This window comes from Marmota flaviventris, chromosome 12, assembly GCF_047511675.1.
Source record: "Marmota flaviventris isolate mMarFla1 chromosome 12, mMarFla1.hap1, whole genome shotgun sequence".
NCBI classification, from domain to species: Eukaryota; Metazoa; Chordata; class Mammalia; order Rodentia; family Sciuridae; genus Marmota; species Marmota flaviventris.
This window is the reverse complement of record NC_092509.1, coordinates 75,392,344-75,416,467: the sequence shown is the minus strand read 5'-3', so window position 1 is coordinate 75,416,467 and position 24,124 is coordinate 75,392,344. Positions and strand designations below refer to the sequence as shown.

The following is a 24,124-nucleotide window of genomic DNA, read 5'->3' as shown; positions in this document are numbered from 1 at the left end:
AGCCCTGCTTCTTCAAGCTGCAGAGGAAGAACATGAGTGGGGGGACAGCCAGTTGTGAGCTCACGCAGCAAGCTGGTGCCAGAGCTAGTACTTAATCTGGGCCTCTTGACTTGACATGCAGTGTTCTCTCCACTGCTCCAGACTGTGGGCATATTTGGAGTACATAAATGTGTGCAAACGTGAGAAAAGAGATTACTAATCTCCCTCATCGACACAAACCGACTCAGGGATCAGAGCAGAGCAGGACCAAAAGGGACAGGAGATATTATCTGTGCTTCACCTGCTGCGCCCACTGAGCTAGATTGCAATCTTCCTAGCAGCGTGTTTGTTGGAAATGATGAAACATTTGTGACTGACTTCCAGTGACAGAGAAGGTTCTGGGTGGGGCTAGGTGGAAGGATGTTTCCATTAGGACCTCAGTGACCCGTGGATTGGGATCAGAACTTGCCTATGGCCACAGAGGTAAGTACTGTCCGCATTGATAGGATTTTAGATTAATTTGTAGGATATGTGTTTGTCTGTGAATGTGTACAGGTGTGACTCTGGGATTCCATGTTGGGATTCCAGGGTGTGAATTTAATTTGCAATTGGCATGAAGTGAGCCTAAGATTCAGTACTTTGCACACTTTGGGGGCATACATCTCTTGTTCCTGAGACCTGAGATCTGTTTGCATTAGCAGTAGCAGCTATCAGGGCTCTAGCTAGAAGGTGTGTGGATTTGGGGTGCAGAAAAAACTGATTTCAAATCCCTACTCTGCTAAACTCCTGTGAACCTTTGTTTTCTCATCTGCAAAATAGGTATAAGAAGACTCACCTCATAGGATTGCTACAAGGATTCAGACACATACACCTAGTACCAGGACAGCACTTTGTCTGCACTCCGTCTGCAGTAGCTATTACTTTTTCTTTTGAAGTCAACTGGGAACAGATCTCAGAAAAAAAATCTCTCCACAGGTATATATTCCTTGAAATTTGCTCTGAGCTGCAAGGGACTAGTCATATGTGGAGGGAAAGGGGCCAGCTTGGGAGTCTAAAAATGTCGTTAATGGAAGTCAGATAATGGAAAAAAAATGCAAACATCTGGGCAAGGTAAAGCCAATAATGACAGGAAGCAGTAACGGCTGACCCTGAAGCAGAGCTTACTGCTTGCCAATCGCTGTTCTAGGATTTCACTGAATCCTCACAACCAAAGCATGTGCCATGGGAAGCTCTTCTTTAACAGGTGAAGAAATGGAGGCACCAAGGCATTTAGTGCCTTGACTGAATCATTGAGGGAAAACTCATCTGAGAACCTGAGCATAGATGAGCCTCCTGAGACCGGGCCCTTCTCCCTCATCTCCCCAGCCTGGGAGGGACTCAGGTCACACAGTGACCTGCACAGTGCTTGGCAATATGGAATAGGTGACAGCGAAGGCTTGTTAACTGGCCGACCCCGCTTCTTATGCTGTGTGTATCAATCTCGTGGTGTGAGATTTGGCAATCGTACCCAGTACAATGCCTTGAATAGAATCAGCTACATATTGTTGGGACCACCATGCAAAATGAAAGTCTGGGGTCCCTTGTTCAAAAATTATTAAGGATTTAAAGATGAGAACAGGAAAACATTAGGGTCATCACAGGACCCTTGTGAGCACAAATCAGACTAGATGGCAAACCCATGAAGTCAGGCCTGGCCCTGTGTACTGACAATGAGGTGGAAAATGCTGGAACATTCTATGGCCTCATGTAACCCTCGACAATTCTGGGAGGGGGACATTTGACTTCTCAATTAAAAGAGGAGGAAACTGAGGCTCAGGGCTAGTGAGAGCCCCCCTCACAAGGTTACGTAAAATTGATCCAATTGCAATGTGTAAACTGTGTTACAAAGTCTCCCACCACCACCCCAGTGTCACTCAGAACCGTGTTAGGAAATGTGAGGTGTGAAACAAGGACAAGGCCCTAACCACCAGAGCTCACAAACTGAGCATAATCTCTAGAAGGTGTTTCGTTTCCATGAAATTAGTTGGCTCATCTCTATTTAGTTGGCCAGTGTATGAAATAGAAAATAATTCACTTAGCTAGTTCCAGGTGAACCTGGAGATTAATGGGAACTAGCAAAATGAACCCATGAATACTGTTCAAGTCGTTTGCAATTTTTTGTGTTCTTGCTGTTTCAATCTTGGAATGAAGTTGCTTTCAGCTCAGGAAATTTCTTGCAAAAAAAAAGCTTTCCCTGCAATTACTGTGCTTGCACCTGGAAATAAGTGTGACTGGAGGTGCGGCTTAGCTCGTGGGGACTCAATGTTTCTTTCTGGTTAATCTGAGTTTCACCCTAAAAGATAATTTTATTATTTTTTTAAAATATTTTTTTATTTGTGCTAATGAATTATATATAACAGTAGAATGCATTTCTTCAGGTCAATTTTAGACTTACGGAATTTTAGAATGACAAAATTTCAGGACCAAATCCATTTAACCCACCCCATCCCAGGAAACTGAGGCTCCATGCTTAAGATAACCCATTTATAACTTTGCTGAGTCAGAATGTTCATCTAGTTCTCATTTCCTGTTCCAGATGACTCCTAACTTCCTAGGGTAAGACCCCTGATGGGTGATCAGAGCCAAACAGAAGATTTCTCTGACACCCTAACCCTCTGCCATGCTCTTCCCCAGGGTGGTTGGCAGACTCCATTCCTTCCTTTCCTCAACCAGGCCATTCCACCTTCTCTGTTCCGTGGTGAGAGGACATGTTGACAGTCATGGTGGCAGGGCTGGTTTAGGAATAGGGGCTTCATACACTGATTTTCTTACATGCGCCCCCGCCACCTGAAAATCATGAGTGAGCTTAGCTTTATTTTTTTTTTAAATAGAATTCTATGGAAATGTGTGTATTTATATGGCTAAGCCATTTTGGGGTTGAACACTGCTCTGGGCTGAGGATCAGTTCCTGTTGAGCTACCCCATATATGCCATGCACTCTGCTCAACAATTTACATCCTGCACACAGTATGGCAAAGGGTCTGCCCCAAGCCCCCTTGGGAACTAGAACTTTTTAGTTTTGTCTTGTTTTTGTTTGTTTTGTTTTTAATGAGGAAAACAATAGTAGCTACCTCATAAAGTTATAAATAAAATAAAAATAATTCGTATAAAATGTTTTTTCATGATGCAGGCACATATAGAGTAAACACACAAAGTGTAATGTGTTAAAAAAAAAAGAAGAAAAACAAGTGCCATCCCCATTTTACAGAGGTGACACTGAGGTGAGAGAGATAAAGCAGCTCACAGCTGGAAAGGACAGAGCTAAAATTCCAAGCCCCTCTACAGGGCTATTAAATTCCTGCTCCTTACTGTTTCCCTAATTACTGGAGTGGTTGCTTTGCAACGTACTCAGCTTTCTCTGCATTATTTTATTTTCTGCATTATTTTATTTGCATGAGGTCAAATTTAAATCAAACTTGTGAAAAACAACCAATTCCACTAAAGCTGTGTGGTACCTCCAGGACTGGCAGACCGCCTTAGCTCTATGTATTGCCAGCCTCCCTCTCTCCATCCATCCATTCATCCACCCATCAGATAATTCCTTCAGTGACTCTTCCCTGAACACTCTATCCCACAGGGATCTCTTTTTCTGCTGAAGTGCTGTGTCTGATTGACAGCTCTCCTCTGGCAACTCATTCTTCTTCATCTATGACATCTCTTTGCCTTTTCACATATTAATGTCTCAATTTTCCAAACAAATATGAGCTCTTAAAAGCACAGGCATGTTCTCCCTTTCTTCATGCCAACAGAGTAATTCACCCAGGTCCATGCACACAGACCACTCAATAAATATCAGATTGATAAAAATGCAGAAATTTAGCCAATTGCCTCAATGTTCTATTAACATAGGGAGATAAAATTTGTGTAGACAGACTTGGTGTCATGCTAATTTAAGACACTCGGAAAACCTGGGCTTTTCTCAATGTCTTAAAACTTATTTTGAGGGCTGAGGTGTGACTCAATGGTTGAGTGTGTGCCTAGCTCACAAGGCCCTGGGTTCGAACGATCCCCAGTATGGCAATAACTACAAACTGGCTTAAAGTTTAGTTAATGAGAATGTATTATATTATTGAAAATTGTTATGAGTATCAAATGGAATATTTACAGCCTTAAAGTTTAGTTAATGAGAATGTATTATATTATTGAAAATTGTTATGAGTGTAGGTTTTAAATGTTTTTGGCATAAAATATGTGAAATAATGTATATTTTAATTAGCTAGATTTAATCATTCCCCAATGTAAACATATTTCAAAACAAGATACAGTATGCAATAAATGTATATAATTTTATCAGTTACAAAAATTAATTGAAGGGTGGGGGTATAATTCAATGGTAGAGAGAGTGTTCAACAAGCATAAAGCCCTGGGTTCAATCTCTAGCACCAAAACAAAACAAACAAACAATCCATGTTAATTACTGAAAAGTTTGAAAGGGACACCAAGTAAAATAACTAAAAAGATGCTATAAACAACCCCAATACCCAGTTTTGTTAACATTTAACATTTATTCCCAGTCTCCCTTTATGAACAAAGTACATTTAAATAACATCCCTGATTTATTTTCCATAAAGTTATACCTGTGAATAAATCTGCATTCAATATATAAAATTATTGTTAATGAATTACTGTTAATAAACACAATTAGATTAATTGGGTGGGTTATTACTGAACTAATGTGATAACAAGAGACATTTAATGACCTAGAATTTTCTCTTTGCAAATTTTCCTTCTTTTTATGTTTATTTTTTATACAGTATAAGACTATTGTATGCTGATAAATGCAACTGTATTCTACCTTTTTAAAAGAATAATCCACATATTTTAATTTTTTATTTATATATGAGAGTGGAATGCATTACAATTCTTATAACACATATATGTACTCTACATTTTTATAGACGAATCCTTTCGCTAGATAAATTCTTCCTAAATCTCATTTTTTTAAGGCTGTAAATATTCCATTTGATACCTTAACCATAACATATTTAATTTTTGTTTTTTATTTAGAACACTTTCCATTTTTAAAACTTAGTTTATTTTCAAATAATTGACTCAGAATGGAGCTTCCCCCCCGCCCCCCCACCCACCCAATAACAGCTTTGGTCCTGATATAGATCATTTGTGAATTTTTTGTTCCACATCCTTCACCAGTATATCATTTGAGGAGTGTAGTTTTTTTTTTCTTAAAATAAATGAAAAGGAGGAACACTTTAAAATTATGGTTTGCCACATGTGTTCTAGTTTTTTGTCTGTTTGCCTTTTATTTTTAACATAAGAAGTTTTAGTATTTTAAAGACAAATCTATTTTTCATTTATTCCTTTGTGATTTCCTCCATTGCATATCAACTAAGAAAGTTTTCTCTCATCCAGGGATTTAATAAATATTATCAAATATATGAATATCCATTTCTATTTCCATCTCATTTTAATGGCCAATTTTAAAACATTTACCTCCTTAATCCTTTTGGAATTTACTTTATTATCACATGGGTAACAAAATAAATAAAATAAAATAAACCTGGATCTGAGTTGTTTTCTTTTTTGTTATAAGTACCTAATCCATTGTCCTGTGCACAACATTTGTTAAATATGCTTTCCTTTCCTCCATTGGTTTTTGAAACGCTTTAATGACATATTTATTGTACACAGCAGCATATTTTTTAAGTCTATACTACATTTAAAAAGTGCTAGTCAGGAACCCACCTGTCACTATTCCTCTGCAAATGCACTTCAATTCTTCTCAATTATTATATTTTACCAGATAAACATTAAAATAATCTCAAGGTCAAAGAAAAAGAACCCACTCATTGTACTTTTTATTGGAATTATATGGAGCCAATAATTTAATTTCAAAACTGATTTTTAAACTGTTCTAGCTTTAGTGTTTTCCTATTAGCTTAAGTCTTTCATGTCTCTCAGTAAATTTTTATTATTTTCTTCAGAATTGTTTTCTATAATTAAGACTAATTTTAGATATTTCTATTGCTAAATATCATGGTATTTCCCCCCCACCATTCTATTTTCTGGCCATTACTAGTACAATAGAGAGAACCGCTCATAATTTTAGAGTATTGATCACAGCCATAGACTTTATTGAGTGTTATCATTAATTCTACCAGTCTTACAAAAAGTTCTTTTGGAATTTCTAGGCATAAGATCACATATTTTTCAAAGAAAGATGGATAACTTCTCTTTGCCCTAAACTGCTCCTCAATTTATTGACTCAGGCTCCAACCCCAGCCTTCCTGAGCACAAAGCCTCATTACTTTTTTATTTTACATCTCAAATCTCTCTATGTATCTTAGTTTTATTGTCTATTAATTGGAAATAATAATAGAACCTGCCTCCTGGGTGGTCGTGAGGATTAGATGAGTTCTATACATAAAAGCATCTGTCATATAGAACACACCCAGTAAATATTCAATGTCCTGATTATTATTAGAAGTGGAGGAGACTCCAACTTCCAGGAATTAGAATTTCTAGGGTTCTTTTGTTACATCAGACATTCTTGTTCTCAAATAACTGTTGAAATAGTTTACTATTTGGTAAGATAATGATTGATGGTGCAGGATAATCTTTAAGTAAGAAAAAATTCTGATGCTTTTATTTTATTGACTTAATCAGAAAGGGATATTAGATTTTCTTAAATGCTTGTTGGCCTTTAATGAGATCAATCATTTAAAATTTTTAATCAATTAATGTCATATTTGAATTAGATAAATGGAATTGTTAAGATGAGGCCTTTGGGTCAGATGGTCTTTGAAACATGACCCTTTCAGCTGGGAACCGCAAATTGCTCAAACTTTCTAAGCCTTAGTTTCTTTGTCTATGAAAGGGTAACATCGACTCTTACACATGATAAATACTCAATCTTAATTTTTATTACCATAACAGTTGATTTCCTAGATGTGTCTGGGCTAACTTCTTGATATAGCCTCTTTATAAGTGAGATGAACTTGCAGGTTTTTCTGGACCCTGTTTAGTTCACATTTTGTACAAATTATGTGTTCCTTAAAACGTTGAAGTAATTCATTGGTAACACCATCTAGAATACAAATTTGGGGGAATAATTCTAAAGTGTTTTTCATTTTAAAATAATAACTGATTTGGTCCCTAGCATGGCAAAAAAAAAAAAAAGGAAAGAAAGAAAAAAAAAGGAAAATAATAATAGATGGCATTTATTGAATGCTTATTACTATAACTCAAAAGCTATAATTATTTTACAGATCTTATCATCCTTAGAAATAGGTATCATTTATATTTATCTGATCCTGAGATTAGTTATCATTGTTCCTATTTTGTGCTTAAGAAGACTGAGGTTTTCAGAGTTTAAATAACTAGAGAGAGAAAGCTAGGAGGTGAACCCCAGCAGTCTCTCTTTGGGTTTTCTGCCTTGGGTGGATGAATACCAAGCTGCTGACCAAACTTCATTCTTATTTTTTTGGTCTGTTTAATTTTTCTGTGCCTTATGGAATAAATTTTGCTAATTTTTATTTCCTAGGAAATCATTAATTTTTTTTTGAGATTCCTAAATCAGCCTTCCTTATCTCACAATTTTATTTTTATCTTTTCTGTTTCTATAGTTACATTCTGAATGTTACTAACTTGGTTTGTGTTTCCTCTGTTTCTTTGTTATTTGAAACTGCATATTAAATTGGGGGAGAGAAGTCTGGTAACGTGGGGAAGGGTGGGTGATGCAAAATAGAAGTAAAGATTTTATTTTTTTAAATCTTTCATTTCCATCCAACTTTACTTTTTAAAAAAAATATGTTTCATTTGCTTGTTATTTATTTATTTGTTCTTTTTAGATACATATGACAGTAGAGTGTGTTTTGACATATGATACCTATATGGCGTATTACTTATTCTAATTAGGATCCCATTCTTGAGGTGTACATGATGTGGAGTTTCACTGGTCGTATATTCATATATGAACATAGGAAAGTTAAATTTTGCTTCTTTTTCACCTCCCCCTACTCCAGCGTTTAAAACACACACACACACACACACACACACACAAAATACTTGCAGTGGTACATGCCTGTAATTCCAGTGGCTTGGGAGGCTGAGGCAGGAGCATTGCTAGTTCCAAGTCAACCTCAGCAAAAGCAAGGCCTGTTTCAAAATTTAAAAATAAATAAATAAATAAGAAGAAGAAGGGGTGGGGATGTGGCTCAGTGGTTAAACACCCTTTATTGATCCCAGAGATCAATAATACCTGGTACCAAAAAAATATATATATATGTTGGGCTAGGAAAAAAAATCAGGAGTATTTTGCTGAGGAGACACAATTAGCAAGTAACTCAGCCAGGAAAATTCAGGTACCCCCTCCCTGTTTTCTTCTCTATTATACCGCAGTTAATTTTAAAGACAATAAACTAATGATGGCACTTAATTTTAAAAGAGTAATAGAGCCATACTAACAGGATTGGTTGTTTCTTCTAGTCCATTTGATTTTCATAAAATTTTCTAGTGTGACCTCATTTTAAATCATTCTTTCTAGAATGAATCTATTCAAAGAAAACCAACTGTCAGTCTTTTGGTCCCATCTCTGATGTGATGCTGGCCCTATTAGGGAGCTCACCAGGAAGAGCCTTCCCAAGCAAAAGAGGGGAACTTAATAAAATGGAATCCAGCCTTATGTACCAGTGCGAAACAATCCAAGAAAATGCTCCCAGCACCCAGATGCAGCGTGGTTGTGAGGCACCTGGCTGAGGACAACATTAGTGTGTGTCTGGGTGTCAAAATTCAGCCCAGTGAAAGAGGACAGGACAGTTGCTACCTCGATGATGGAACAGGGCAAACGAAACCCCCACATGGTCCAAGCGCACGATGTAATTACCTTCTGTTGCTGATTTGGCGTGTGTGTGTGTGTGTGTGTGTGTGTGTGTGTGTGTGTGTGTATGTGTGTGTGTGTATGAACATATGGCCTGATCAGCAATCTGTAATTAGGCCTCGGAGAACAACCTACTCATTGTGGTTTGGGGCCATTAGCCACTTAAATAATGACATCTTTCATAATTTTCGTACCTCATCTTGTCCTAGATCTTGTTTCCAAACTGTACTAAAAAAAAAAAAAATGTCTTAAGTTTCCTACGACAAAACCAACCCAATTTTTAACAGCTCTAGTCTCCATAATGGTAGAGTGCTTTAGAGTTCAAGAATACCTAAAAATATTTATTGAGTGCTTCCCATGTGCCTGGCATCATAAAAATAAGTTCTTTACAAATAGCATAAATCACTGAGCCCACCCAAGAACTCTGTGAAATAATTACTATTATTCTTCCCACTAAACAGACACTGAAACCAAGGCACTGGGGAGTTCGATCACTCACTGCTAGAACTGGAATCTGTGTTGAGGTCTCTTGGATGTCTGTGCTTCTGTTGCTGTCATTCAACGTAGTGGCCGTGTGTCCCTTGGCTGGTAATGTACTCATAATATATGGTAATGGTGGAAGGAAGGCTGGGCAATGTAGATTTGTATGAAGAGCCAAAATAAGACAAATAGGACATCTATCCAATGTAGTGATTTTCCACTTGGAGAAAAATTTTCTTATTTCAGGGAACATTTAGAAATGTGTGGGGTCATTTTGTTTTTTTACATCAACCTGTTACATCCATGGGCTTCTGGGATGCTCTATGTCCTGCTGTGTACAAAATGGTGCAAGACAAGAAGGCCTTGTCTAGCCCCAAATGTCAGATAGCACTAGGAACCACTAGTGGAGTGGAACGTGAAGTTGGCATGCCGTATCTGTAGATTCTGCATTTGGGGATTCAGGCCAGCTACAAATAGAAAAATATTCAAAAAAGAAATAGTGTCTCTACTGAACACACACACTCTTTTTTCTTGTCATTAGTTCCTTAAAAATATAGTAAAACAACTGGTTACTTAGTATTGACATTGTATTAGGTATCATAAGCAATCTAGAGATGAGTTAAAGTATACAAAAGTATAGAGAACTTAAACATCCTTAGATTTTTGGCATTGGGGGGGTCTTAGAACCAATCCCCCCAAGGACACTGAGGGACAACTATAATTTAAAGTGATGTTATTATAAAACACAGACATGGCAGGCTCAAATACCTTCAGGGATCAGTCAGGAATTGAGGAGAACCTGTTCCATTTTACAAAATCCAAACTCAAATCTTTAAAACACACTATGGAACAACAATCATCTCAGTGACTCATTTAGCCAGGGGGTCCCCAGTGAGAGGCCTTTTAGCTAAGGTTTTTCTGATCTGGAAATACATTTGCAATATATTAAGTGGGGGGAACACCTACCAATCTGTATGATCCCATGTTTTTAAAAGATTGTATATAATTGTACATATTTTCACCTACATATACGGGGTACATGTATGTGAAAATGTGTAGAAAAAAAATTGGATGCATATGAAATAGGATGATTTCATAAAATGTTTGTGGTGATTTTATAAAATGTTGTGCTCATGAATATTTTTAATACTTAGGCTACAAATATATATATATATATATATATATATATATATATATATATATATAGTAATTCTTCATAAATTAAGTAGGAGAATAGCCTTAATAAATTATTATCATCAGGGGCTGGGGCTATAGCTCAGTTGGTAGAGTGTTTGCCTCACATGTACAAGGCACTAAGTTCAATCCCCAGCACCAGCACCACAAAAAATAAAAAATAAAAAGAAAGAAAGAAATTAAAATCATCAAGTTCAATATGGTAACACAGCCCTGGTGACACACTGGCTGCTCTCTTTGCTGGGCTCCTTACCATGGCCAGAGTACGCTGAGGTCAGGTGTCCTACAGGAAGAATGGAGAAGCCCTGATGATAACCAGGTGACCATGTGGTGCTTCCTGGCACTGCAGTGGTGGGTGCTGGGACCCATATAGTAGGGTTCCATCATAAGGGTCCCATCATCCCCAGCCAGGAGCCTTCTCTCACTTAGGACATTCTCACCCCCACCTCACATACTGAATTTATATAAAACAAAGAATTCATGTCTGCATCCTGACTCCACCTTTGTAAGTCAAACTAAATAGAATTCTTTGGGAGTGACGATGTTAGTGGCTTTGCTCATTTAAATAAAAAGCAAATGGTAGACAGGGTCCTCTGTGAGAAGTGTCTAGGATTGATTATAGAAGATGGTGAGCAAATAGGATGGATAAACAGGGCATGTGTTGCTCATCTTTTGACCTCCCTCCAAAGAAAGGTCATTCCCAAGGATTAGGTGGTTGTTGTGTGAAAGGTGTCAAGGAGATGGTTTTATCTTCTCTGGAGACTTCCAGTGGCCAGAGCTCACAAGGCCATGGAAAGGCAATGATGGCAAATCCTGCAGGCACACCTGCCTCCCCATCATTATTTCCTTAGAAGCCCCAGTGTGAGGACTATAAATAAAAGCTCAGTCTTTTTTCATTGCCCTTTGCACTTGGAAACCCTGATTGAGAAAATAACCATTCATATCAGTCAAAAGTTTGTTTAAGGTTTAGGGTCTGCAGCAAGAAGATTGCGGGGGGGGGGGGGGGGGCGGGTACAGAGCCCCATCTCAGTGCTCAATAAATATCATTTCAAGGGCTTTAAACTGATTCTTTTCTTTGCTTCTAAAAAAACTCCACATTCAACAATAAGCGGATGGAATTCATACACTGGTGTTTTAAAATAAATGCACTTGTGAGGGTGTAACAGCTTCCGCAATCCTAAAGCCCACACTGAAGCTGCGTGGTGTGTGAATGCATAAGCCTGTTGGTGTATGAGCCTGGGTGTGTACACTTAAGATCTGGACATCTTCAAAGATTCTATACCAGTGTTCTTTGCTCAGGAAATTTGCTTCTAGCCCCATTTAACCATTTGCTTCTGGTTAAGGTTCTCGAGGAGCAGAACACTCAGATTGGATTCAGGCTTTGGACCTAGAGCTCAAAGTCAGGCCTGATCACTTTCCAGGCCTCTGACCTTAAACACCACCCATCTCTCTGCATCTCCTTTGATTGCAATAAAAGAATAATAATTACGCTTCTCTCATAGCATTGCTATCCAGAATAGGGAAGGTGGAGGGTGTGCCAGGTAGTGGCTGGCACTGAGGGTGAGTGGCTATTAGGTACTAACATTAATACACCTATTTTGTGCATTCAAAACCTGAAATCTGGGGAGAGGAAAGCAAATGACCCCCAAGCAGCCAAGATTGCCTGAGGGGAATTTGGCATAAAGCCCAAGAGTCCTGACCACTTCCTTGCCCCACCCCTGCAGGTCTCCAGGAACAGGTCCACCCCGGGTCTCTTCCTGCTTGCCCTGGAAAAAATCTGAGCCCCATTTACACCAGCGGCAGCTCAGCCAGAAGCTCATCATGCTGACAGAGTGAGTGAGCCCAAGAAAAACTGGAGCGGGCTTCCACCAGGCTCACTGGTGTAGCTGGCCACCCGGCATGCACACCCTTCCTGGCTACCCTAGCCATGTTGTCCAGAGGCAAAAGGATCTGCCCTGAAGCCCCCAACAATGCCCAATATCTGCTTCCATCTGGGGAAGGGCTACCTTTTGCAACCGTTGACATCACTGCCATCTCTGACTTTCACCCTTCTCCTTTCCCAACAGAGAGATGAAGCTGTGGCATGGCTTAGTGATTGCAGTGTTGTCTCTCTTCCTCCAGATCTGTCTCCTCATGGCCCTCAATTACCTGCTCAGCAGGAACATAGGTAACTGGCTTTGTCCCCCTGCCCCTCCCAGTTACCCTAGGAGACTGTTCCTAATCCTGTAGAGGATGAGACCCCTTGGGAGCTATCTCTTGAAAACCTACTTGAGGACCCAATGACCAGATCCCTGGCATCACTTACCTGCCACCACACTGCATCCGGGCAATCCCCTCTCTGACCTCACCTTTTACCCAACCTATTTCTCACTGGGAATGACAGCCCAGGCTCCTCCCACACCCGGACCCTCTGTCTGGAGACCAGCTTCCTTGTGCTTGGGGAAGAGGGCTCCCTTAACCTGAGCCTAATGAGTTTTGTTCATCATGCTGAAGGACTGAATGTGAAAAATGGTCTTAAATTGCAACAGAAAGAAAGATAATTAGACTGAGACATGAGTTGAAATTCTTAAAATGATCTACAGAAGAATGTAGGTAGAGAAACTCTGTTATGAAAAAGCTTTACTATTAGGAAAAATAATGGTGCTTTGGCTAAGACAGGCTATGAGGCAGAATGATATTCTGAGGATTTTTCCAGAAAAGAAAGTCTAGGCTTCTCCATTGAATCATTCGTTTGTATGCTCATTCATCCATGTGACAGATATTTATTGAGCATCTCAGGCGCTGTCTAAGCCCAGCCTATATGAAACATAGCAAATACAAATTCCTATCTCCTGGAATTTCTGCTCCATGGGACATCAAACAAGATAAACAAATCACACACATGTACATTAGGTAAAGATAAATCCTGGGGAGGAAGCAAGACAAGAAGCTAGGAGCTGAGAATGGGCCAGTGTCCCTAAGGTGCTGACATCTGAGTATAAATTTGTAGGAAATGAGGAGTGAGCCACTCCTGCAAAGGCTGGGGCAGAAGCATGTCGGGCACACTCTGGCGAGAGCCAAAAGGCTGCAGGAGAAGGGATGGAGAGGAAGGGCAGTGAGGCCACAGAGGGTCTCAGAGGCTGGAACAGGGGCTTCTATTCTAAGTGAGGCTTGGAGCCACTGTGGGGTTTGAAGCACAGCAGAGCTGAGATTTCAAGGGATCCTGGAAGGGTCTCCCTTTGAGGGTTCAGAGGTACTTAATTCAAGAGAAGACATCACTAATTCAGTTTTCTTTTGCTTTCAACCTGGCCCTCTCCCCTCCAGCCCACCAGAGTGAACGGATACTGAAAGAAGCCAGACTCCAGGTCCGGGAGCCTAGTTCTGCTCCCCATCCCTTCCCTTTGGCCAAAGAGACTTGGAAAGAGTCTGCTCCCCAATACAGGCGTGAGTAGGAGGCAGGGGAGAACTTGTCCTGAAGCTTACTGTGCTGTGTCTGGACATGCAGGAGTATCTCTGCAGCAACCCATGTTCATCCCTGCCACCCAAACTTCTAGCCTGAGGATCTCTCACAAGGACTCAGAGCAGGCCTCACCAGCCTGCCTTTTTCAAATAGTTACTCATCCTATTTGAAAAGAGAGAAAGACCCCTGGGGGTTCGTGTGGGTCTCAGTCCAGTCTTGTGTGTGAATGATGGATTATAGGGACCTGTGGGCTGGCTCCTCTCTTTCTAAGGCTATGGCCTCTTCTGCTGAGCCAGCTAATAGTGGAGCTAAGATTCTGACTGTCTCTGCCTGCCTCCAGCCATGGTGGTCACTGGGCATCATACCACCTGGCAAGTTCATTGGCTGCTTCTAGAAGCTGGATCCTTCATATTCCCCACGGTGACACTTCATCCTGGGCTGAGACTGCCTGGGTATCTGGGAATTTGAATGAATGCAAGTCTTGGTGACAATTCCTTCACTAAACCCAGGGGCACCATCCATCACCCTCTTGGTTTTGTGCTCAGGTCTTATTTTATTTCTTTCTCTTTTTCCTTTCTTCCCCCTGTGCTGTGGCTGGAACCCAGGGCCTAGCATATGCACCTGCTGGGCTTGCACTCTACCACCAAGCTCCACCTAAGCCCCACCCTCTGGTTTTTTTATCTCAAGGGTTGGGAGACCCAATAGGTCACTATCCATCCACAAGGTGGAAACTGCCACTTCAGCAGCCCCACTGGGGCCCACTCACCAGAGATTCCAGAGATTGCACTTTTTCCATGGGTTTATCTCTGGATTGGTTTGCGTTTTGCTCAGTCCTTCTGATCTTATCTTTTCACAGTTGAGATAATGAAGGCCTTGAGATCATGGGAACCAGAAGGTGCCACTCGGGCCTTCAGAGTTTTGGCAGAATAGAGGAAATGCTGGCCTCACCCTGACCTCTGGCCTCCGAGTGTCCCCCAATCCTGGCCAGAATCAGACTGTTTGGCTAGCAGGGACCTCGGCAATCACTGCGTAGCCCTCTGGCTTTGCAGAGGACAAATGTCAGGGCACAAAAGAGATACAACCTGTCTAGAGCTGGTGATAGCTTTGGACTGGAACCTGTGGCTGGGACCGGGCCATGCTGCCTCGGTGCAACCCTGCTGATTTCTTTTCTGGCAGATAGTCCTGCCTAGGCACGGGCAAGCCGACCGTGGGCTTTGTTAGTTTTAGATGAGCTGACGGAGCAGCAGTACCTGGACCCTGGGCAGGAAGCTGCTGTCTACTATTGGCTTCTTACCCGCCACCCACCCTGTCCCTGTTTCCCCTTCTTTCTCTTTTGGGGCTCTGCTTCTCCTGTCCTCTCCTCTTTGCATTGCTGGTTCTGCCTCTGCTGTTGTCTCAGTCTCCCTTCCATTGTCACTCTCCTCTCCTAACACTCCCCAACTTTCTTTGGAGGAGGAATCATTTCTATTTCTCCCCAGACGAGAGCAACACATCCTCAGACAGCTCCGTCAGTTCTGTCAGCTTGAACAACCCTGCCACCTTGCCTTCCACCTTCCAGGTAATGAAATTCCTAGTAATGTGCACTCCTCCATAGGAAACCTAGGGTCCCTGTAAAACTGGGAGCTCTGGACACCCCAGCTGTGGAGGCGGGAGCAAAAAAGGAGGGCTGGGTGAGTCCTCAGAGCGTCCCTGGGTGAGGGTGGTCCGGCTTCTGCCCACAGCCCCATATTAGCATGGATCCACCAAATGAAGGGAGTGCGAGCAGACCATAAAAGTGAAAGTGCTAATAGGAAACTACTCACTGGGACCCAAAGCTACTGAGTCCTGACCTCACTTGAATCAAGTGTCTGCATTTCCCTGTCATCCATCGCCTCCCACCTGCTCATCCTTTAGCCCATTCCCTGAAGACATACAGAACACAGTCACTGGAAACCCTCCTCATGGCCCTTGCCCTGCTCTCAGACAGCCACCTGGATCCATCCGGGTCCTTTCCCACCAAGCCTTGAGCAGCTTCTTTGGGCTCAAGTTCCCTCTGAGGGTCTGACCTCCTCCAAACAGGGTAGAAACCTTGACCTGTGTGTTTCTGTTGTCTTCCTCAGGCCATCAAGGATGTGAATTACACACCAGTGGTCTTTTCAGCCCCTGAATCTGTCCTGGACTATGAGAACATCAAGGAAGCTACAGATTATGTCAATGTCAATCCAGAAAAACCCAAGCCCAAAATCTGGACTTCTGTGAATGCTTCTTTCGTTGATCCAGTGGAATACACTCAAGTGGCTGTGTGAATTCTAGATTTTTTTAATAGGGTGAGATTCTCTATGTATTCTTGCATTCATTTTGTAGCAGAATTCCTTCCATTAAAAATAAGGTAGCTGGGCGTGGTGGCACATGTAATCCCAGTGGTTTGGGATGCCCGAGGCAGGAGAATCAGCAGGTCAAAGCCAGCCTCAGCAATTTAGAAAGGCCCTAATCAACTTAGGGAGACCCTGTCTCAAAATAAATAATTAAAAGGGCTGGGGATGTGGTCCAGTGGTAAAGTACCCCTGGGTTCATTCCCCAGTACCAAAAAAAAAAAAAAAAAAAAAAGGCAGAGTGGGGGTAAATAGGAAGTAGGACTATGTCCTAGCAAGAAATGTCCAGATCAGATATTAGGAAGATCTTCCAGGTAAAGTATGAAAACAGTGGAGTCCATCAGTAGCGAAAGCAGTGAAGTCTTTTTTTAATCAGCTGTAATGAAATTCTGCTTGACAATTTTATGGTTAAATGACTTCCCTTTGAGCTCTTTAATTATTCACAATAAACAACTTCTTAAAAGTTTTAAATAAAATTATAACCAACAGTTCCTCTTTTCCTCTTGCCTAGCCCTGCATGTTGTCCCTTTTAACATTAATATATTTTGCTGAGTAATCTTGCTTCACCCTCAACATTTCATATAATTCATTTAGAAAGCCTACTGTCAATCAACCTGTGAATTTGCTGGGGTTTTTTTAATAATAAGCAAAAGCCTACAAATAGAATCCTAGTCAATACCACTTAGATCATCATTGGATATCCCAAGGAAAAGCTTCCAGAATTTAACCTAATCAAAGTCAATATCCATTTGGATGGTTTTTTTTTTTGTGTGTGTTTTTTTTTTTAACCAATTAGAAATAAGAAGGTTCTTTCTTGACTTGATTAAGAATAGCTTATCTGAAACATCAGATAACATGACATTTAACTATCAGGTCCTAGACATAGTCCCATTAAGTCCGGAACAAAGTAAGACTGTCCACAAACTTGCTATTTCTTTATTTAACATTGCTCTAGACATTTTAATCAGCACAACAAAATAGTTAACAAGCTGGGCACAGTGGCCCACACCTGCAGATCCAGCTATTGCGGGGCTGAGGTAGGATCATTTTAGTCTATGAATTTGAGACCTCATCTCAAAACAGACAGACAGACAGACAAGAGCTATTACTACTGGAATGGAGGATAAATGTGTCATTGTTTGTAGATATCCTAGTCCAAGAAAAGCACAGGAACTTCAGTGCTTTAAAATTAATTATGTTCAGGGCTGGGGCTGGGGCTCAGTGGCAGAGCACTTGCCTAGCATGTGTGAGGCACTGGGTTTGAACCTCAGCACCACATAAAAATAAATAAATAAATAAATATATTGTGTGTATCTACAACCAAAAATGTATTTGAAAAAAAAATTATGTTCAGTAATCAATGACTAAATAATACACATTTTCCCCCAATAGCTAATTTAGACATAAAATGGGAAAAAAATTGCTTACGCTGGGTGTGGTGGCACATGCCAATAATCCCAGCTACTCAGAAAGCTGAAGTAGGAGGATTACAAATTCAAGGCCATTCTGTCCAATTTAGTGGGATCCTGTCTCAAAATAAAAAAATAAAAAGGGTGGGGATGTGGATCAGTGGTAGAATGCCCTGGTACTACTAAGAGAGAGAAAAAAAATTTACAATAGCTTAAAAAACATTGAAACCCTAGGAATACTCCCAGACAAATCTAAATCCAGATCAGTGATGGGCAGTTCCTAGGAAGACCAATCTGTTAGCCATGCTCCATCTGCAGGATGTAAATGCCCTTCCTAGTTCTGACGCTGTGTGCAGGGGGCCCCCTTCACTTCCCGGTTCCTCTTCCCCAAGATGATCTGTAGGGATGATTCTGATTTGAGTTTTGGGGCTGGAAAATTTTTCCAGTCTGTTTGCCCTTCACTTTGTAGCTCTCACTGTTGTTTCTCCCCTTGAAAGCTTTACCTCATGGAGAAAAAAAGATTCTGCTGATTAGAGAGACAGGATGAGGGATAATCATTAACCGTGATAGCAACACTGCCCTCGCATCAAGAAATGAAGCTTAGTCCGTGCAGGGCACAAGCCTGTAATCACAGTGACTTAGAAAGCTGAGGCAGGGCTGGGGATGTGGCTCAAGCGGTAGCGCGCTTGCCTGGCATGCATGTGGCCCGGGTTCAATCCTCAGCACCACATACAAACAAAGATGTTGTGTCTGCCAATAACTAAAAAATAAATATTAAGAAATTCTCTCTCTCTCTCTTAAAAAATATTTAAAAAAAAAAAAAAAGAAAGCTGAGGCAGGAGGATCGCAAGTTTGAGACCAGTTTCAGAAACTTAGGGAGACCATCAGCAATTTAGCAAGACCCTGTCTCAAAATAAAAAAGGCTGGGGATGTAGCTCAGTGGTAAAGCACCCCTGGGTCCATCCAATCTCTAGTTCCCAAGTACCAAAAAAAAAAAGAAGAAGAAGAAGAAGAAGAAAGAAAATAGAAATGACACTCTACTTCTTGCTGTTGTCTTTTAAAAGAAAAACAAACAAACAAAAATCATCAAACTTGTGCTGAAGAGGCTCATATAAGTTATAGGGCACCCAAGAGAGATTGACAGTTTTGTTTCCACACTAGGAGAGGGGACACCTGGGCTAGCAGGCAGAATGCTTGCTTTCTACAGAATTCTGGAACAGAGGGTTAGGAGAAAATACAAATCAAAGACTTGAACTAGCTAGATTAAGTTACCAGAAAGCAGCTTGGGAGTTGATTCTGGTCGCCAAAATACTTATTATGCCTCTATTAAAAAGGCATTTGCTGAAGATGTTGCAAATCAATTAGCCACTGATGCTGTGCAGATTTTTGGAGGCTCTGGATTTAATACAGAATATCCTGTACAAAAAGTAATGAGGGGGCTGGGGATGTGGCTCAAGCGGTAGCGTGCTCGCCTGGCATGCGTGCGGCCCGGGTTCGATCCTCAGCACCACATACAAAAACAAAGATGTTGTGTCCACGGAAAACTAATAAATAAATAAATATTAAAAAAAAAAAAGTAATGAGGGATACCAAGATCTATCAGATTTATTAAGGTACTGTACAAATTCAAAGGATTATTACAACTTGTGAACATGTTAGCAGGTATAAAAATGAAGAGTCTGCTATAGAAATGTGGTTAATCATTGAATAGTTAGAATATGACCCATTATTTATGCTTCAGAAAAGAAAAATGGCTTTAAAATTTGTCCAGTGAAAATAAATATAAGTATTCTTATATAAATCTATATCATTGATTTTAATGTTAGTTTGCACTGTTGTTTAACAACTCTATAATGTCCCTTTTTTCAAATAGATTTGATTTCATTAAAATTATGTGTTGTCAGCTGTCTGTGGTGGTGCACACCTATAATCCAAGCTACCTAGGAGGCTGAGGCAAGTAGATCACAAGTTTGAGGCTAGCCTGGGCAACAGTGATTTAAATTAAAATAATTTTTTTAAAAGGGTGGGGAATATAGGTTGACTTGCCCTGCCTAGCATGTGTGAGGCGCTGGGTTCAGTCCCTAGTATTGTGGAGCAAATATGTTGTCCTTTTTTATTACTGTACTTGAATTATATCAGCCTAGAAAATTACATTTGTCATTCTGATGTCTTAAAGAAGCAGATATACCTTGGAATTTTATTATTTTCAAGTGATATAAAATTAGGCTTATTATGAACTCAAATATACCAAAATTTACATAAAGAAAATATTGTAGGATCTGGATAACATCAGACAACTTGCCAGTGACTTTGTGGATTTAATGGTATTATTATAAGAGTTTACAATTTGAAATGCACATGGCTTTCAGTTCTGCACAGTAATAGTCAAAATTTTGATACTCATACTTTTCCACTGTACAACTATGAGAAATTTCTTAAAAATCTTTTTATTTTAATGCTGACCTTACGTTTCACTTGCCTTATTTAAATCAATAAAATTTGCTCTAAGTTATTTTTATATGGCTCTGTTGGTCTCTAGGTAATCTTTGGCCTATTGTATACAATCTTACTCATGTGCATGCATTTTGAAAGGGGACGTAAATAAAATTATCTGTTCAGTGCTAAAAAACAAAACAAAACAACATGAAGATTTGATCATCTGGAATCATCAGGGAGGGGTTAAGGCATCTATGGCCTAGCTGGGGCAGGCAAGAAAGAACCGGAGAATGTGTACAAAATAACATGTAACAAAGCAGAATTAACACAGAGCAATAAAACCAGAGCCTATCCGTGTTATACAGATCTGAGGAAAGGAATGACTGGGTAGACTTAATCAGAGAAACCACCCCGGAGAGAGGCAATTTCTGACCTCAGTTTAGAAAGAAAGGTGGAAAGTCAATCAAAAGGAGAAGAGGCAGAAGCAAGACCTGCCCGAGTGCAGGCTCTCTCTACAAGTTCTTGAGGGACTGACCTGAGCTGAGCCTGATAGGGAAATGTCCTCCTGGGCTCAGAGTGTGCTGGGATGCTCAGGGGCAGGGAGTGGATGTTAGGGAGACCAGGCACCATAGGCTGTAGAATGGCACAGATCATCTAAGGTCCCTGATGAAGTCTGCTTCAAAAGTATGACACTTTACAGCAAGTCTATCGTGGAGGATAACATCAGGGCCCATCCTGCTTGCATATCAGGTACAGGAATTCTTGGAGAGTGCCATTTAAAAAATCAAGTTCAAAGTGTGACTCCACCGAATGAACTCCATGGGTTGATGATGTCTCAGATGCTCTGATAAAAGGAAGGCCAATTTTACCTCCCAAGGAGTTTCAGCAAATAAACTGATGATGAGGGCTAGCCAATAATTTAAATTACCATAGTTCCCCCTTATCTTTAGGGGATACTTCCAAGGCCCCTAGTGGACACCTCAAACCTTGGATGCTACCTGACCCTCTTTATATTATGTTTTTCCTGTACATAAATTAGGCATAAGAAGAAATCAACAACAACTACTAGTAAAATAGAACAATTATTATAGTAAGCTAATAAAAATTATGTGAATGTGGTCTTTCATGCATATGATACTGTGACAATCTGATAATCAGAACAGCTACTAAGTGATTAACATATGTGTAGCTCATATGGCCTAGATCTGCAGGACAAAGATGATTCGTGTTGCAGGGAGAAGAGAATAAGATGGTGTGAGACTGGAATTATATCATGACACTACTTCATGACACTACTCTGAATGGCATGCAACTTAAAAACTTATGAATTATTTATTTTTGGAATTTTCCATTTAATATTTCCAGACCATAGTTAACCACAGGTTACTAAAAGGCCGAAATTAAAACGGTGAATAAAGGAGGACTGCTGTAATTAATCCTCAAAATTACTACCAGACACATTGCAAGCAATAAAATAGCCTTTATGACATTTCTAGGACACTCTATGTCCTTAGAGGTTCATCTGCCTAAATCTGTACCCATAGTGTCTGCATAAGTGATCACCCTTTGAGGAGCATAGTTTCCAGTTCAAAGGAAGTCACGTTCTCCCATGTTCCATGTCATTAGAACCTCCAGGAAATAATTATGCTGTTCCATTCTGGGTTCCTCCATGAGTGAGGAATCCAGATAAAAATATCCCCCCAAAATTCTGATAAGATCCAAAGAAGATGATTTTCTATTGGTAAACACTAGATGGTTAATTATATGCCAATAATGAGCTGGGAATATAGACCACAGCAAATGTGACCTACTTCAATGGACTCTTATTCTAAAGGAGCAGGCATCCAAATGTCCACCATGGGAACTGCAGAATAATACCATCAGTGTTTTATTAGCCAACCTCACCTACTTGGGCAAGGAGGTATTTTATGCTCAATGTCCATGGGGTTTTTTGTTTTTATTTGTGTTTTTGTTTTATTTTGCTCCTGGCATTAGGACAGATTGTTGAGTTCAGAGGGGCTCTCAAGAGGCCCATGCACCCAGTCTCTAAACCACAGCACCTAAAAAAACTATAGCTCATCTGTTTTGGGGGGTCTCACTAGCTCCCTTAATCACTCATGTGTACATCTCATGGCCTGTGTTCAGTCCCTCACTTTGTAGTAGAAACCTCTTATTCTCTGCCCTTGCCAAATACATCCCCCGTGGGCTTAGAGAGAAGGCAGCATGTGTCCAGGTATCTCAGGAGAACTGGAGGAGATAAGGAGCTGAGACTCTGCAGGACTTCAGGAGAAATTTTCTAATGGCATTCAAGCTAAGGAACTGGGTAACTTTCCTAGTCTTCCCCTGAGGGCCATTACTGCTTCAGACCCTCCAGGAGAGGGAGTGAATAAACTGGATTTTAGTAATATTGGGCTGAAGAAGGGGCGCCACCAAATTCTGGGGCAGAAGCCACCCAGCAGGGCCCAGCCCAAGCCAACTTTGCCAGCACTTTCAGCTCCACAGTGCCACCTTGTGGTCTAATGACAAACTCCAGGATACTCTGCTTTTCTGATGATCTTAGAACAGGACTCCAAGGGAGGTGGTCCTGCCCTACCCCTCTCTCTCAAGATCATGTTTTAATTTTTTCTTGCAGATTCCCATTATACTTGCCCCTAGGAAACAAAGATTACCAGCAATGTCCTGTATATTAAAGAGTTTTATTAGTGGATTTCAACCTTCTCTGGGTTTCAGACCCAGGAATGAACTGCTATAGCCTGGGCTGAATTTATAGCCCCTTGATAGATAAAAGGCCTCTTTATATACAAAACACAGACATGGTCATCTGGGAAGTTACTGGCTGATACCAAACTATGGAAAAAGCCAATATGCAGAATCCCCATAGTCAAATGATCAATGCCCTACCTGCCATCCTCTCAGCCCTGCCTGCCCCTCACCTCCTGCTCCTGAGAAGGCTTTAAGGGACTGGGGTACTATTTTTCACAGTCCATAGAATGGCATCAATATTTTACACAAGTGCCCCACCCAGAGACAGCTCTGTTCAGTTTCTCCTGGGCTTAGTGGTTAGGAATGGGATTGACGGCAGAGAACCCCCTTCTTGCTTCCTGCCACCTTGTGTCCCATCTAAGACTCATCCAGTCTGTCCATGAGAGCTTCCTACAGGTCCTGAAAAGCTGTCATTCATAGATCCAGACAAGACCCACCATTTCCTCCAGAAGCTTTCTGGAATGGGACCCTGAAACCCAGTGGCTGGTTGTTCTCCATTGGTTTTTAATAAGAAAGAACCTGGGAAAAGATCAAGAGCAACTTTCCCATGGAGGAACAGTGGGGGTCCCAAAGCCACCCTCACAAGTCCATTTCCCTTATTCAGTGCCAAACAGAAAATACGGTAGTGGTAAGAAGGGGTGCTACTGAAGGCAAAGAGTAGATGAGAAAGGAATTTGAGTCAAACTCGATCCCAGGTGGGTCTCTTTTCCTGAACTGTAGACCCTCCTGGCCCAGGGTCCTGGAAATGATCCCCCAGAGACAATCTGGAATGAGGCCATCATTATCTGATATCAGCAAAGAGTGCTATAGCCTACAGTCTTATAAATCCTTTGCAACAAAGTGACATTGCTACTTCTACTTAATAAACGAGGACAGTGCTGCTCAGAGACTGAACAACTTGCTGAGTCAATACAGGTAGAAAAGGGGTAAATCCAAGACTCAAACCCAGGTCTTTAGGTTGTAAAGGTGGAGTTACATTTATCCTTTAAACATCATGATGAACAGATGTTTACTCAGTGCCTATTTACTATAAGCATTATGGCCAGGAACTGTGTTCAGAAGATGGCAACCGCTTGTGTGGGCAGAAGCCTTGCTGGTATGGGAGTCTCCTAAGCCCAGCTCCACTCAGGCAGATGAACAGGGGCTTCCATGGGCTATAGAACCCAGTGAATAGGAGACTATGCGTCCTCTTGTCTTC

At 40.8% G+C, this 24,124-nt stretch overlaps 1 protein-coding gene and 1 long non-coding RNA gene across 2 annotated transcripts; both read left to right on the top strand.

The window, feature by feature from the left end:
- Positions 1-257: 257 nt before the first annotated feature.
- Positions 258-9,366, top strand: LOC139701411 (uncharacterized). Its single transcript, XR_011703986.1, has 3 exons — positions 258-462; positions 799-954; positions 9,316-9,366. It is a non-coding gene; the product is annotated as an uncharacterized lncRNA (long non-coding RNA).
- Rhex (regulator of hemoglobinization and erythroid cell expansion) lies at positions 9,358-16,809 on the top strand. The gene is made up of 6 exons (XM_027934766.2): positions 9,358-9,442; positions 12,253-12,360; positions 12,595-12,695; positions 13,832-13,951; positions 15,446-15,525; positions 16,067-16,809. The coding sequence occupies exons 2-6, from the start codon at positions 12,350-12,352 to the stop codon at positions 16,250-16,252; spliced, it is 498 nt and encodes a 165-aa protein (XP_027790567.2). The 5' UTR covers positions 9,358-9,442; positions 12,253-12,349; the 3' UTR covers positions 16,253-16,809.
- Positions 16,810-24,124: the final 7,315 nt, after the last annotated feature.

Bases quoted from the DNA above. Each gene is read 5' to 3' on its own strand.
- Rhex (XM_027934766.2), top strand. The intron at 13,952-15,445 runs GTGAGTAGGAGG...ATTTCTCCCCAG, and splicing joins GTCTGCTCCCCAATACAGGC to ACGAGAGCAACACATCCTCA. The intron at 15,526-16,066 runs GTAATGAAATTC...TGTCTTCCTCAG, and splicing joins CCTTGCCTTCCACCTTCCAG to GCCATCAAGGATGTGAATTA.